We start from the raw sequence: 14100 nt of genomic DNA on the forward strand, positions 1-14100 counted from the left end.
GATAAAAAAGCTTCTAATGTATTATTTAGGCCCCAAAATCTATAAATCTTACACTATTAAGGCAACCGGCCGGTACGTTCCCTGCGCTGCACAAGGTGCCCTTTTTTCACTTGAGCACCTGCCCCTCTAAATGTCTGTGTACGCCACTGCTACCTACCCACCTACAGTAGCCTACCTACATTATGCACCCTCTAACCCAGCAGGACAGCCCCACTTATTCATGTCCTCACTGTATTGTTTATGCCCTGCCTTTCTTTTCTTTTTTTGTGTAAAGCACTTTGAGCTGCATTTCATGTCATGAAAGGTGCTATACAAATAAAGTTTTATTATTATTATTATTACTGCTACCTACCCACCTACCTACGGTACCTACACTATGCACCCTCTAACCCAGCAGGACAGCGGAGAGCAATTTACTGTAGATGCTGATCTGCTGTTTATAGAAGCAGACGGTTGACTTCTCAGGCCAGACGGAGGTGTGGGAACCTCACACATCTGCCTCAACTGATTCTCTGCATGCGTGTTAACTTGGTATAAAAATAGTCCCCTGCACACATGCAAGGAGTACCGATAGTGATGATAGCTAGTACCATGCAGTCAAGTGTGCGAGTGTGCTTGCGCACTCACACACACACACACACACACACACACACTCACACGACCGCAAACACAATGAGTGCTGCCGTGCGTAGTGACTTTTTAAGGTTCTCAAGCAGCACGTGTGCGTCACTGTCTGCTATCCCTGCCCACAAATTATGCAAACCACAGCCCAGTCGCTGTGTTTATTACATAACCTGACAACAAGGCTGGCATGCTGATAAGCGCGTCGTCTGAGTTGGCAAGCTGTGATGGTTGCAATACGTTTATCAGCCTTTACAAAATTGGACATGGTACTTGAAAGTTACAGTATGTGCATGTTTAGGCATAAAGTCTGTAAACCAAGGGGCCAGTGAGGCTTTCCAACGTTGAGGCACTGGGCCCTAGCGGTAAGAGGAGGGACTGCAGGCGGACCCGTGGAAGTATACGAGGAAACCCCGTGCAGCTGGGCTTTAACATTGAGCGCTCGTTTGCACTTCCGCATTTTGGGCACCAAATTTTGGTGCCCAAATAAAAAAAAGGCGGAAGTAGAAGGCTCTTCCGGGTGCTTCAAAACGCCACTGAGCAACTTCCACTGACATGAATAGCGGGGGGGGGGAGCTTCGCGCCAGATCAGTCTCTATCCTTTTATATACTCTATGGTGTAAACAGACTGGCAGGTGCATGTCACTTCCACCCAACCATAGCGAGGACAATGGGACATCATAGCCAACGCAGATGACTGGGCGTGGTTTGCATAATTTGTCAGAGGGAGAGAATTGGGGCTTGCAGGTTAATCGAATTATTATTATTTTTCTTTTCTGGGATATTTCTTTATTGTGAATCGATACAAATGTGAATAGATTTATTGTAATCAACTAAATCACAATGTGTTGCGATGTGACGTGGTGTGAGCTGGTAGATCGCTATTTTCTATTATTTTTTAAACGGTTCATAATCGCAAATTGAGGCTAAAATTCGCAATAATCGTGATATGGGATTTGAAGTCGCATCACACGGCCCTCGCATTATAGCATTGGCATTATTGCCATGGTTCTAATAAAAGCAGTGTTGTGTGCGGGGCGTGTGACTGGGATTGTGTCTAACTTGTGGATCACAAATGAGGCTCCCTCTTTCTGGAGGGTTTCAGCTCGGATGGGCGTGGTTTTTAGGTTACGTTTAGGCATTGTTTCACTGAGGTTGAGGTTACTTTTAGGTTACGGTTAGGGATAGACATTACGGACGGTCCACGAGCGAAATACTCTGGAAAAAAGAGAGTCCAGATGCGATCACAAATAGACAGCGTCGATATAGACATGAAATAGTAGTACACAATAGCAGCACCTTGACTCTATTTGACCTGAATAGAACACAACCTTAACTAGTATCATCTGTAATGTATAACCGGGGTTCAACCAACTATTGCATATCAAAATGGCTGCTGCGTCCATTAATGTGCAATGAATGACACAACCCGACATACTCACTCACCCCATCTTTGGCGTTGTAATAAGCCAAGTCGTCATCCTGCAAGGAAGGGAGAGATGGAAAGAGGTAAACAAAAGGCTCAACTCATCTCCACATTCAAATAGATATACAGTAGACAGAAGTGTGCAGTAATTCACACAAAGTTAGCCAGCCATTTGGAATATGTGCCTTAAACTCAACGGTTTTCACATGGTCATGTGATTGAGACATCTGTCCGTCCAATTCCATCCTGGTTGGCTTCCAAAGTTTGCAGGAGTGGCCCCGTTTTGCACAAAATGCCTCAGATCATAAAACGCAACTTTTGATTGCCATGAAACTTTGTACGCACATCCCAACTAGACCTCGTTACAAACTAATATATTAACCTAAACTAATATATTAACCCTTGTTGTAAAAAAACAACAACACACAAGTTGTCCTTTAACCCATTTTGGGCGGGAACCCCTTTTGGTGTTTTAAAGCATTATGTTATACTTTGTAGGTCTGCTATTTTTGAAAAATCGTGAAAATGTGGCACAAATCTTTGAATATATATTCTTTCAGAGCGTTTTCACTCAAATCGTTGCTTCCGGGGGGCGTCCCTGGAACAACATATTTTCACATGGGGGTCTGCAGCCAAATACATATAATTCTGGGGGTCCTTGACATGAAATATTGAGCACCACTGACGTAGAAACATGAGGTATTTCAGAAAACAAGATTTAGAAGGCATTTTTTAAATTTCGATGTCAGGTCTAAATGGGTTAATGACATTGACACCCTACTGTTGAACCAATCCAAACTACTCTCTTAAAATCTTAAAATGATATTTTGTTGCAATATAGCAGTAAAGTAATTAACTTTGTGAACCAATCAACTGAAGCCAATCAAACATACATATAGCTCAGACCTGCACCCACTCATGCGGCAGATAAATGCATTTAATCGTCGTAGCAACAATGCTCATCATAACCTCCCACAGTCCTGACTGAGTCATCAAAGCATGCAGCTAATTAATTATAATCAAACTTTTAATGGAGAATAATCATATTAAAAAGTAAAAAGTTGCCTAACTACAGTGAATACTTTCTAGCTAATAGATTAACCCATTTTGGGCGGGAACCCCTTTTGGTGTTAGCAAAGTTAAAGCAAAGTTACTATATTTACCCAGGGTAACTGGACTAAGCATCAGATACTTGTTTACAGCCAGGCTCTGCTCATAGAACATTTCATGGTAGTGGTTCAATGCCTTGCTCAAGGGCACTTCAGCGGTGGTAATTTTAACGTGCCGGTCCGGGGATACGAACTGGCGACCTTCCGGTATCAAGACCGCTCCGCAAACCGTTCGGCCACCGCTGCCACTAAATTATGTTATGCTTTAGCTATTGAAAAATAGCAGATCTACAAGCTCATAGCGCACCACCGAGTGGCGCGCTACGAGCTTATAGGTCTGCTATTTTTGAAAAATCGGAGAAGAACGAAGAAACATAGCTTTTTCAGAAAACTGTCAGGATGTAGAAGACATTTTTAGAATCTGATCTCAGGTCAAAATGGGTTAAAAAGGTGAGGCTGATTTCCTCTGGAATTTTCTAACCACACAATAGAACACACAGATATCATCTGTCATTTATTAAACGGCTGCCAAATAGAGTAAGTCTTTATTTATTACAAAGCGAGGGCAAGACAATAGCAATTTGCATTCATTATGACAAGAACAATGCAATGCTAGGCCAGTGTATTACAATTCCATAGAGGAGCGTGGCATTGCCGAGAGTGGCATTACAATCATTGAGCCTGCTAACCAAGTAGAGTAAAATAAGATTGTGTTCATTACATTTGCAGCGCGTACTGTGTTCATAGGCCCTTCAAACCGGGAAAGCATTCATGTCAATTTAGATTTTTAGCGTTGGCTATTCAAAATAGCTCATACTATTTTGGATTTTTTTTTTAATCTTGAAAGTTTAAGAACTACTGATTTAGAAGCCATTTGTAGAATTGGCCTCACGTCTTAACCCATTTAGGCCTGACGTCGAAATTTAAAAAATGACTTTTTAAAATGTCATTTTTTCTGAAAAACCTCATGTTTCTGTATCAGTGGTGCTCAATATTTCGTGTCAAAGACCCCCAAAAATTATCTGTAATTGGCCGCCGACCCCCATCTGAAAATATGATGTTCCAGGGACCCACCAGAAGCAAAGATTTTAGTTAAAAACTGAAACTTCGAGGCACATTTTCACGATTTAAAAAAAATAGCAGATCTACAAGCTCATAGCGCGCCACTCGGGTGGCGCGCTATGAGCTTGTAGATCTGCCATTTTTCAATAGCTAAAGCATAACATAATGCTATCACCAAAAGGGGTTCCCGCCCAAAATGGGTTAAGGGTTAAACTTAATACCGTTATTAATGGAAAATAAATACAAAAATATGCAATGCGTGTGGCAGGATGTGAATCATTCATAAATGTGTCTGGTTTGTTTCTCCGCATTATGTAAAATTATGAAATTCAATCTCGACTTGAGTCATTATGCCGCTATTGTCATTGTAATGAGATTTGCTCATCCAATTATGGCAATCATAGTAGGTCGTGAATAACAGACCCCCCCCTTTCTCTTCTCCACTTGAACATGTGTGAGATGTGGCTAATGTTAATGAGGACTCATGATGCCACTCACCTCAAAGTCATCTCTCCACTGGTGCTCCATCTGGAACTTCTCTGCCTCCACCGCCAGCCTCTGAGAGAGGAGAGAAGAGGAGATAAATATATTTAAAAAAATATACATCAAAACAACCGTTCACAAAAGATCAAAGCAAATTCCCGTTCCATATCAAAAGCTAGCTTTTATGTCTCCCTCTGTCGGTGGACGGATGTCCAAACTACAACAAAGAGGGCGGCACGTCTGGTACGCAGCAGTCTGCTTCAAAACTAAAAAATACATCGCATGGATGCACCTGGGACGTATCTTCAGTGATGTCTCCTGAGGTCAACAGGGTTTCGTGTCTTCCAACATCGCTCATTTCCAACCCCTCACTCACTTACGTCCCAGTAGCTAACCTCGATCAGTCCATTAGGGAATGAGCAAGGCCACACAATCCGTTGCTCCGGAACTACTCTGCCGGTACTGGGAGGAGAACCAAAATCTGGCATGTGGAAGGACTAGGCTCTGTGGGTTGACTCCTGACCGGGCCCCTCCCACGTCTCACCAGGTCCACTCCTGCTCTCACCAGGCCCAGGACCTGTGCGTTGCACCAGACTCCCAGTACCATTCACTGCATTCAGGAGTGGTGGAAATAACTTTGTTAACACTTAGAATGCGCCAGATGTTTTCAAAATAATGGCGCTAGAGTGCCAGGAGATATGGCAGATTTTACTCTGAAAAGCCCCGCCTTCCGTCCGTCCGTCCCCGTCCCCCAAAAACGGGAGGCATAATCTTCCGTTCTTAACCTCGCGCTGTTCACGCTAAAGTCTCTCTAGAACCATTAATATTCCAAACGAGAGGCATGCTGAAGTCAGAAATGAAGACAGAACATTGCCCATCTGGTCAAAACCATGGAGAGCTCCCTAGATTAGGAGATACGAGACATTCTTTTCGAGCCGCAAACCAAGGTTAATTAAACAAGGTTAGGAGGCGAAGACCGTACGGTGGACTCCATGTTGCTACCTGGAAGGAAAGAAACATGCGCAATTGAGACCAAGGACTGTCTAAAGAGGACGAGACGCGAAAACCATACGGGCGACGCCATGTTGCTCCATGGAAGGAAAGAAACATGCGCAATTCAGACCAAGGAAGTTGTACATGCACAAATTGGCATGTACAACTTCCTGGTCTCAATTGCGCATGTTTCTTTCCTTCCAGGGAGCAACATGGAGTCCACCGTACGGTCTTCGCCTCCTAACCTTGTTTAATTAACCTTGCCGCAAACAAGGAAGTGAACGGCAGTGCGCATGCGCAAATCAACAAGGAGTACATTGCAGGAGAGGCCAACCAAAAGACATACACGTCCAAGGCACCCCGTGGTTTTGATATAAAAGATGTGTATACATGTCCAAGGCCAAAATTGTGCTAACATCGTCGACCAGTAGGTGTTCTTACCTGGAACTAGCTCTGGTCCATAGCCTTCTACTGCTTCTACGATTCTGCCCTGCAGTATAAGGCTATGGGACTTTCAGTTTGACCTACTCACCAAAACAAAGACGGGTTGTGTCATTAGAAAGCCTACTTTCCTTAGTGGATGCACTCTGAGCCTCCCACCACACGGTACTTTTTGGCCAAAAGGGATTTTGTTTCCACCGGGGGAAAAAATACTCCAATGCACCCTCTTTATATTGCCCAGAGAACTGCCTCATAGAGAATATTTTTCATCCGGTGAAAAAAAATCCCTTTCTGGCCAAAAAGTACCGTTTATACGTGTGGTGGGGGGCTCAGAGTGCTTCCACTAAGGAAAGTAGGCTTTCTAATGACACAACCCGCCTTTGTTTTGGTGAGTAGCAAAAACGTTCTTTTAAAATACGCTAAAGAGGAGAGGCTGGTCTGATTTCGATTTGAGATTTAAAACCGAAAGTCCCATAGCCTTATACCGCAGGGCAGAATCGTAGAAGCAGTAGAAGGCTATGGACCAGAGCTAACCTGGAACCAGGGTCAAAATATCTCAATGGAAGATTAGCCTACAAATGGTGTGCTAGTTCTATTCTATTAACATACTCTCATACATACAGATTGGTAAGGTTAACGTTATATTTAATTATTTATTTATTTAAAGCCACGCAGCGCAGCGAGAAGATATTAAGCTATTTTGGGGTCCTTGGAACGGGGAGGTTTGGGAACCCCCCTGGCGTACGGATACTAAAATTAGCATGGCCACGCTCTTCATCTTCGCCCCAGATCCTAATGACTAGGTTAACCCATTTTGACCTGAGATCAGATTCTAAAAATGTCTTCTACATCCTGAAATACCCTATGTTTCTGTATCAGTGGTGCTCAATATTTCATGTCAAGGACCCCAGAAATTATATGTAATTGGCCACCGACCACCATCTGAAAATATGTTTGTTTCAGGGACCCCACCAGAAGCAAAGATTTGAGTTAAAACCGTTCGCTCTGAAAGAATATATATATTCAAAGCTTTGCACTACATTTCCACGATTTTTCAAAAAATAGCAGACCTACAAGCTCGTAGCGCGGCACTCGGTGCCGCGCTATGAGCTTGTAGATCTGCTATTTTTCAATAGCTAAAGTATAACAATGATTAAAACACCAAAGCGGGTTCCCGTTCAGAACGGGTTAATGGGTTTATAATGGGGGGGGGGCCCAGCTTTTAATCTCTACCTGGTCCAGAAACTCTACTATACTATTAATTTCCCCTGGGAAATATCACAATCCAATTCTTCCCGCTAGCCGGGGCTCCGTGGCGGCTCCAAGGGTTTGGAGTCACGCAGGATAGAGAAGTGACACAACGGAGCACGTTCAATTTGACAAAATGAGAAGAGGAGGGAAAAAAAGATAATTATTGAATCAATTTAGCCGTAAAATTAAATACAGTCAGAAAGAGAAGAATCAAGAGAAACGGAACAAAGGTCGGTTTGTGAATCCCGCAACTGAGAGAGACTAAACCACTAAGACCAGGAACGTTTACCGTTTAACCACATTAAAGGAGAATTCCATACTAAAAGGCTTTCTTACCTTTCTTTGTAGTTGTTACGTCCCCACCAAAGAGGTCCAGGTGTTATTTTGTGCAAAAGCTATTATTGGCTATTTCCCCTACCATAAGCAGACCTACAAGCTCATAGCACGGCACTGAGTGCCGCGCTACGAGCATGTAGGTCTGCTATTTTTTTTTAAATGTGTAAAGAAGATGTGTGTAAATCTTTGAATATATATATATATTCTTAGTTTCACAGCAAACATTTTGAACTCATATCTTTTCTTCTGGGGGGTCCCTGGAACAACATATTTTCAGATGGGGGGTCGGCGGACAATTACATATATATTTTTGGGGTCCTTGACATGTAATAGTTTGAGCACCACTGATACAGAAACATAGGAATCGGTTCTCAGGTCTAAGGGCTGTTTGGCTGCCAGAGATTTACCGACTTTGATTTGGGCAAGTACTCAAAAGTAAAAGTAGCAATACCACTGCCCACAATGTAGACATATACTCTGTGTTAAAACTTAACCCATTTAGGCCTGAGCTCGATTGTACGAAATGTCTTCTACATCCTGACAGTTTTCTGAAAAAGCTATGTTTCTATGTCAGTCGTTCTTCGATTTTTCAAAAATAGCAGACCTCTGCTATTTTTCAATAGCTAAAGCATAACATAATGCTAACACCAAAAAGGGTTCCCGCCCAAAATGGGTTAAAGCTCAGTATTCAAAATGTACTCGAGTAAAAGTACAAACGTATATTGGCATCACAAATGAAATGAAATGATTACTATATTTACCCAGGGTATCTGGGCTAAGCTCAAGAACTTGTTTCCAGCCAGGCCCTGCTCATAGAACATTTCATCGTAGTGGTTCAATGCCTTGTTCAAGGGCACTTCAGCGGTGGTAATTTTAACGTGTCGGGCCGCTGATTCGAACTGGCGACCTTCCGGTATCAAGACCGCTCCGCAATCCGTTCGGCCACCGGTGCCGAACCGCTGCCATACTCAATATGCAGAATGTCCCATTTTAAGTTTTCAAAATGTATACAAAAATATTTTGAAATTAGCCTACGAGCTCACAATGCGTCGCAACGCGACACGTTGTGAGCTTGTACTGTAGATACAGTAGAAGTATAGTACATATAGGGCTGAATTTTCAAATAGCCGAAGTATAAGTGGTTAACCCAGAAAAACATATGTTTATATGTCAGTGGTTCTCAAAGTTTTTCATGTTAAGGACCCCAAAAACTATATGTAATTGGCCGGCGACCCCAATCTGAAAATATGTTGTTCCACATACCTCAAAATTGTACTTTACAGTACGTGAGTAAATGTACTTAGTTGGATTTGGGAACCACAATTGATATCTCATTGCGTCTCAAATCAAACTAAAGCCACTGACATTGAACAGTCGACATGGATAGAGATAAACAAGACTACTCCTGAGATGCGATTAGCTTGTAGCTATAATGCGAACATTCTAATTCTGCACAATAAAACCAAGCACACATTAATGTAATTAGCCACTCAAAGGGAGAGAACAAGCATGGCTCGCTGGCGTGGAGCTTTGCAAAAAAAAAAAAAAAACATTCTCTCGAAAGTCGCGAGAATGTTCCTCGTGTCGCCAAAAACACGAGGAACGTGCGGAAGTAATGTTGTGTTTGGCGCCACTAATGTAATTAGGTTGTATCTGCCCTTGGGCTCACTGTGGGAGTATCTGAACATCTCTTTGGGCTCACTGTGGGAGTATCTGAACATCTCTTTAGGTTCTATCTGCCCTTGGGCTCACTGTGGGAGTATCTGAACATCTCTTTGGGCTCACTGTGGGAGTATCTGAACATCTCTTTGGGCTCACTGTGGGAGTATCTGAACATCTCTTTGGGCTCACTGTGGGAGTATCTGAACATCTCTTTCTTTGGCAGGAAGGATGGCAAAGTACAGTATCTACAGTATGGCACGTGTCAGGAAATGCCAAAGATAATGACTAAGCTTCATTGGCTGAAAATAATACCACTTAGTCATCACATAATTGTCTGTGCAGTGACATCAAAAACTACGCTCCATCCTCCTCTGTGCCACTAGGGGGCAGTAGCCTACATCCAGTTTTCTGAAAAAGCTATGTTTCTATGTCAGTTGTTCTTTGATTTTTCAAAAATAGCAGACCTACAAGCTCATAGCGCGCCACTCGGTGGCGCGCTATGAGCTTGTAGATCTGCTATTTTTCAATAGCTAAAGCATAACATAATGCTGACACCAAAAGGGGTTCCCGCCCAAAATGGGTTAAGAAGCCACGCCTTTCCATTGAATTGTGTATTGTACGCCAAGTGTTGCGGTACAAATAGATATGTTTTCTCGTGTTTCTCTGTATTGAATTTAATCAAAAGGTTTTTGCAATCGATCGACAGTTAACACATTCATCGCCATCTAGTGTTCATGTGATGTTACTGCAGGCGGGTATGGCGATCTGAGGGGGTAAAATCTTAACCCCGTCATCTGGCGGGTTATGGCGCGGCTTGGCGTCCTGAGTGTTAATGTCACGTCAAGATTAAGCACAGCATTTCACAAAATGAATATAATTATAAAAAAATAAATCTTTTAGAATTATTTGGAAGTTTTGAAATGCGTTTCCTATAATGACATGCATGGAACGCCAAGCTGAAAGTGGTAGTCTGAGAGCACAAATATTCATCAAGCTGAACGCAGGTTATTATAATGTGTGTTTGTGAGTGTGTAGGCACACACGCACGCACGCACGCACGCACGCACGCACGCACGCACCATTTCACCTCGAAAAGTCAGATTGTTTTTCTTCCTTTATTTATCCAGGGAAGTAGCTGAGCACAAGTTAAGTGCTCATTTTAAGCAACGCCATACACACAGAAACACACACAACCTGGGCTGCTATTTAGCCACTAAGCAGCTCCACTGGAGCAGTTGGGGGTTCAGTGCCTTGCTCAAGGGCACTTCAGCGGTGTTGGGTGAGTGATAATCAATCACTAATCAATCTGCCCGGACGGGCAGATTCTCCTGCCCGTCCGGGGAATCGAACCGGCAACCTTTGGTGCTCCTCTAATGGTCTTAAGACCATCTCTTGCAGGTTCACGGTCCCTCCACACATGCCTGGGGGCCAACACACTTGTGTTTTGAAACACGGTTGCCATGCCAACCCCCTCGATTTGTGTCTCATTAGAGGTGGAAGTGTAGAAGAGGCTGATGCAGAGTCGCGGAGACAAGCTGTGGCGAGCGGAGAGTCAAACGTTCGATGCCGCTGTGAATCAGTCTGTGTTCATGTCAGGGGAGGAGCCAGGGTTTTGAATGCTCCAGTCAGCAGTAGGTTTATCTAACATAAATGTAGATTTATTCAAGTACTGTACTTTTTTTGAGCCGTGGCACACCGTCTCCAAAGAACAGCTCTGTGTGTCCAAATGTTTGTACAGTATGTATGCGTCTATGCACGTATGTCCACTTGAGTGGGGCAATTCCGCTGGGCGCACACACACACACACACACACACACACACACACACACACACACACACACACACACACACACACACACACACACACACACACACACACACACACACACACACACACACACACACACACACACACACACACACACACACACACACACACACACACACACACACACACACACACAGTACAACCCCCCTAAAGCTACCGCTCACTTCACATTATTATTGTCTCCACCAGGCCGAAGGCATGGGGAGAGAGTATGTTTTGCACTCCGTCCGTGTGTGTGTGTGTCCGTCCGTGTGTCCGTCCGTGTGTGTGTGTGTCCTTCCGTCCGTCCGTTACCAGCTAATCTCCGGCACCGTTAACCCGGTCGATGCCAAACTTTGCACACACACTCCCTGGATGCCAACGATGAACCTCTGCCCCACATTTTCCAGAACGGCCTGTTATAGCGCCACCATGAGGCAGCTTTTCACATTTTTACCTAAAACTGCACCGATCTGCGTGAAACGTTGCATGCACGCTCCCTAGAGGCCAAGGACAAACCGTTGACCTGCATTTTCCGCATCTGCCACATTTTTTAATATTACTCCTCCTCTGTCCAAAAATCTCACAAATCGTTACACACTATCTCTATGGTCATGTGCTCAAGTCGAATCTGTCCCATATTTCATATTCCATCCTAATTGGCTATAATTAGCTTTCAGAGTTTGCAAGATTTCCCCGTTTTGAACAAAAGCCTCAAATCATGAACGCAGCATGCAATTTACGTGAAATCTTTCACACATTTTCTTACTAGGCTGAGGAATATATACCACCCTTTTCACATTGACCTGTTATAGCGCCACCAACAGGTTGAGTTTTGCAAAACACATTTTTGGAACAAAATGCCTCAAAAACATGTTTATATTAATCCTAAACATTTTGCCAAACATCTCATCCTATCCTCCTGGTGGAGACCTGTGCCCAGAAGGGCACTTTTTCTAGTTACATTGTGTTTTCTTTTTTTGAGTATTTACATTTTACTCTATTACATCTCAGGGAAACCTGGAGGTTTCGGCCCTCAGTCCTACGTCGCCCCGCCCACATACGTCGCTAGCCCCTCCCCCAACGTCAGGCCTAAACAGGTTTTAATTTAACAAACATTACCAGGCAGCCCTCACTTCACACGCGTATGGTTTTTTTATGTACTTTTGTACAATTACTTAAGTCACATTTTGAATACAGGGCTTTCACTTGCAACATCCGAGTACTTGTTTCCACTACTGTGCGTGCCTGCGTTTAAATATGTGCCTCCAAGCATGAATACATATAAGTCGAATCAGGGCGAGATGCGGTAAAGTTGAAATGACATTCCTGGCTATGCATGTTGTGCTTCTGTTTGTGAGTCCACATGTATTAGCAATGCCGCCGAATTTATATGATACGATTTATATGATGATGATCAACAATCTAGACAATATTCTTTCTGCTGCACGCGATGACTAGAAGTGGTCTTACATTATATACACATGCAGTGTATATACAGGTAGGCTGCACGCACGCACACACGCACACACACACACACACACACACACACACACACACATGCACACACGCACACACACACACACACACACACACACACACACACGATAAATAATCATCAATAATACCTATATAATAACTAATTAAGTAGGTATAAAGGCAAATCATAGAACAACGAGAACAGTCATTCAATAAAATGACTAATTGATAAAGGTTTAAATGGTTAAAATCAGGAAAAGACAAGAATAAATCGATGTACATAATTGCCCAGCCCCAACTTCCGCCACAGTTGAAACTCGTGAACATAAAACATTTAATCTTCTACACACCGGCCAATGTTCAAATCTATAATAATATTACAAATATACAGTAGATTCCAAGTGATGTAACTATAGGTCCAAAACAGATGTATTGATTGGGGCAATTCAATTAACTTAACTCATTCTGTATTGTGTTCAGCAGCCCGTCGATGGCAACCGAGTGACTGATCCTGGAAACATTCCGTCAACCCCGAACCATTATCAAATTATAAACAAACACTGAAAGGTCAAAAGGTTAACAGCCCGATTTGAACGAATGTATTTCCCCCAGTCAATACACTTCCTTAGTCTAACAAAAGATAAGATATAGATCCCTGGGGGGAAATTCAGTTTGTCCGTTTATTTATAGTCTAGGGTCTATTTTTGTCTTTGGTGACGAGGCAAAGAAACCACGTTGTGTTTGCTCCATGCAACACTGTCTGAACAGCAACGACATTGATGGGACATAAATGCACGTCTGGATCTCGGACAATGTTCGGCACTGCTAGCCCTTAAACCATGTTTACGTAAACATTTTCTACGCTCATTCGGCGGTCATTACAGCGTCTGTCCATCAGAACTGTGATTCCCAGAAGTTTGTTCGAAAACAACAACGCCGACGGCTAAACATTATGAAGCGTGGCATAGAGCAGGGGTTCTCAACCTTTTACATTTCAAGGACCCCCTCTTTACTCTGTCAGTAATGTATACACATGGAACCAAGGACCCCTCTTTACTCTGTCAGTATACACATTACACATGGAACCAAATCATTATACAAATGGAACCAAATGGACGAGTCCATTTGTATACACTTGTTACACACTTGCAAGGGTCCATTTAGAAGCCCGTCAAGGAACCCTGAGAGTCCCTGGACCCCATGCACTTTGAGAACTACCGATCTCGACTCACGAGCGCAGACAATTTTGGAACGTCAATAGTACTTGAGTGTCGGGGCAGGAAAAAAACACAACAAAAAAAGCAGCAAAAGTAAAAAATAAAAGATTACATACCAGGGAAAGATTATATACTTAAAAAAGGACCACATCACACCATATAATTGTTCCCTAATGTTCATGATAAAATAGCAAAAAACAAACAAAACAGGCT

General features: G+C 43.1%; 1 protein-coding gene across 1 annotated transcript in view; it reads right to left on the reverse strand.

The window, feature by feature from the left end:
• Window positions 1-14100, reverse strand: part of LOC306916765 (voltage-dependent calcium channel subunit alpha-2/delta-1-like) — a 142040-nt gene that overhangs the window by 75795 nt on the left and 52145 nt on the right. The window contains exons 4-5 of the mRNA XM_079494779.1: window positions 4717-4776; window positions 2068-2103 (exon numbers count right to left, since the gene is read on the reverse strand). Coding sequence (XP_079350905.1) covers window positions 2068-2103; window positions 4717-4776 — 96 coding nt within the window. The remainder of the gene's footprint in view (window positions 1-2067; window positions 2104-4716; window positions 4777-14100) is intronic.

The sequence above is a fragment of the Electrona antarctica genome (genome assembly GCF_951216825.1).
Source record: "Electrona antarctica genome assembly, chromosome: 23".
NCBI lineage: Eukaryota > Metazoa > Chordata > Actinopteri > Myctophiformes > Myctophidae > Electrona > Electrona antarctica.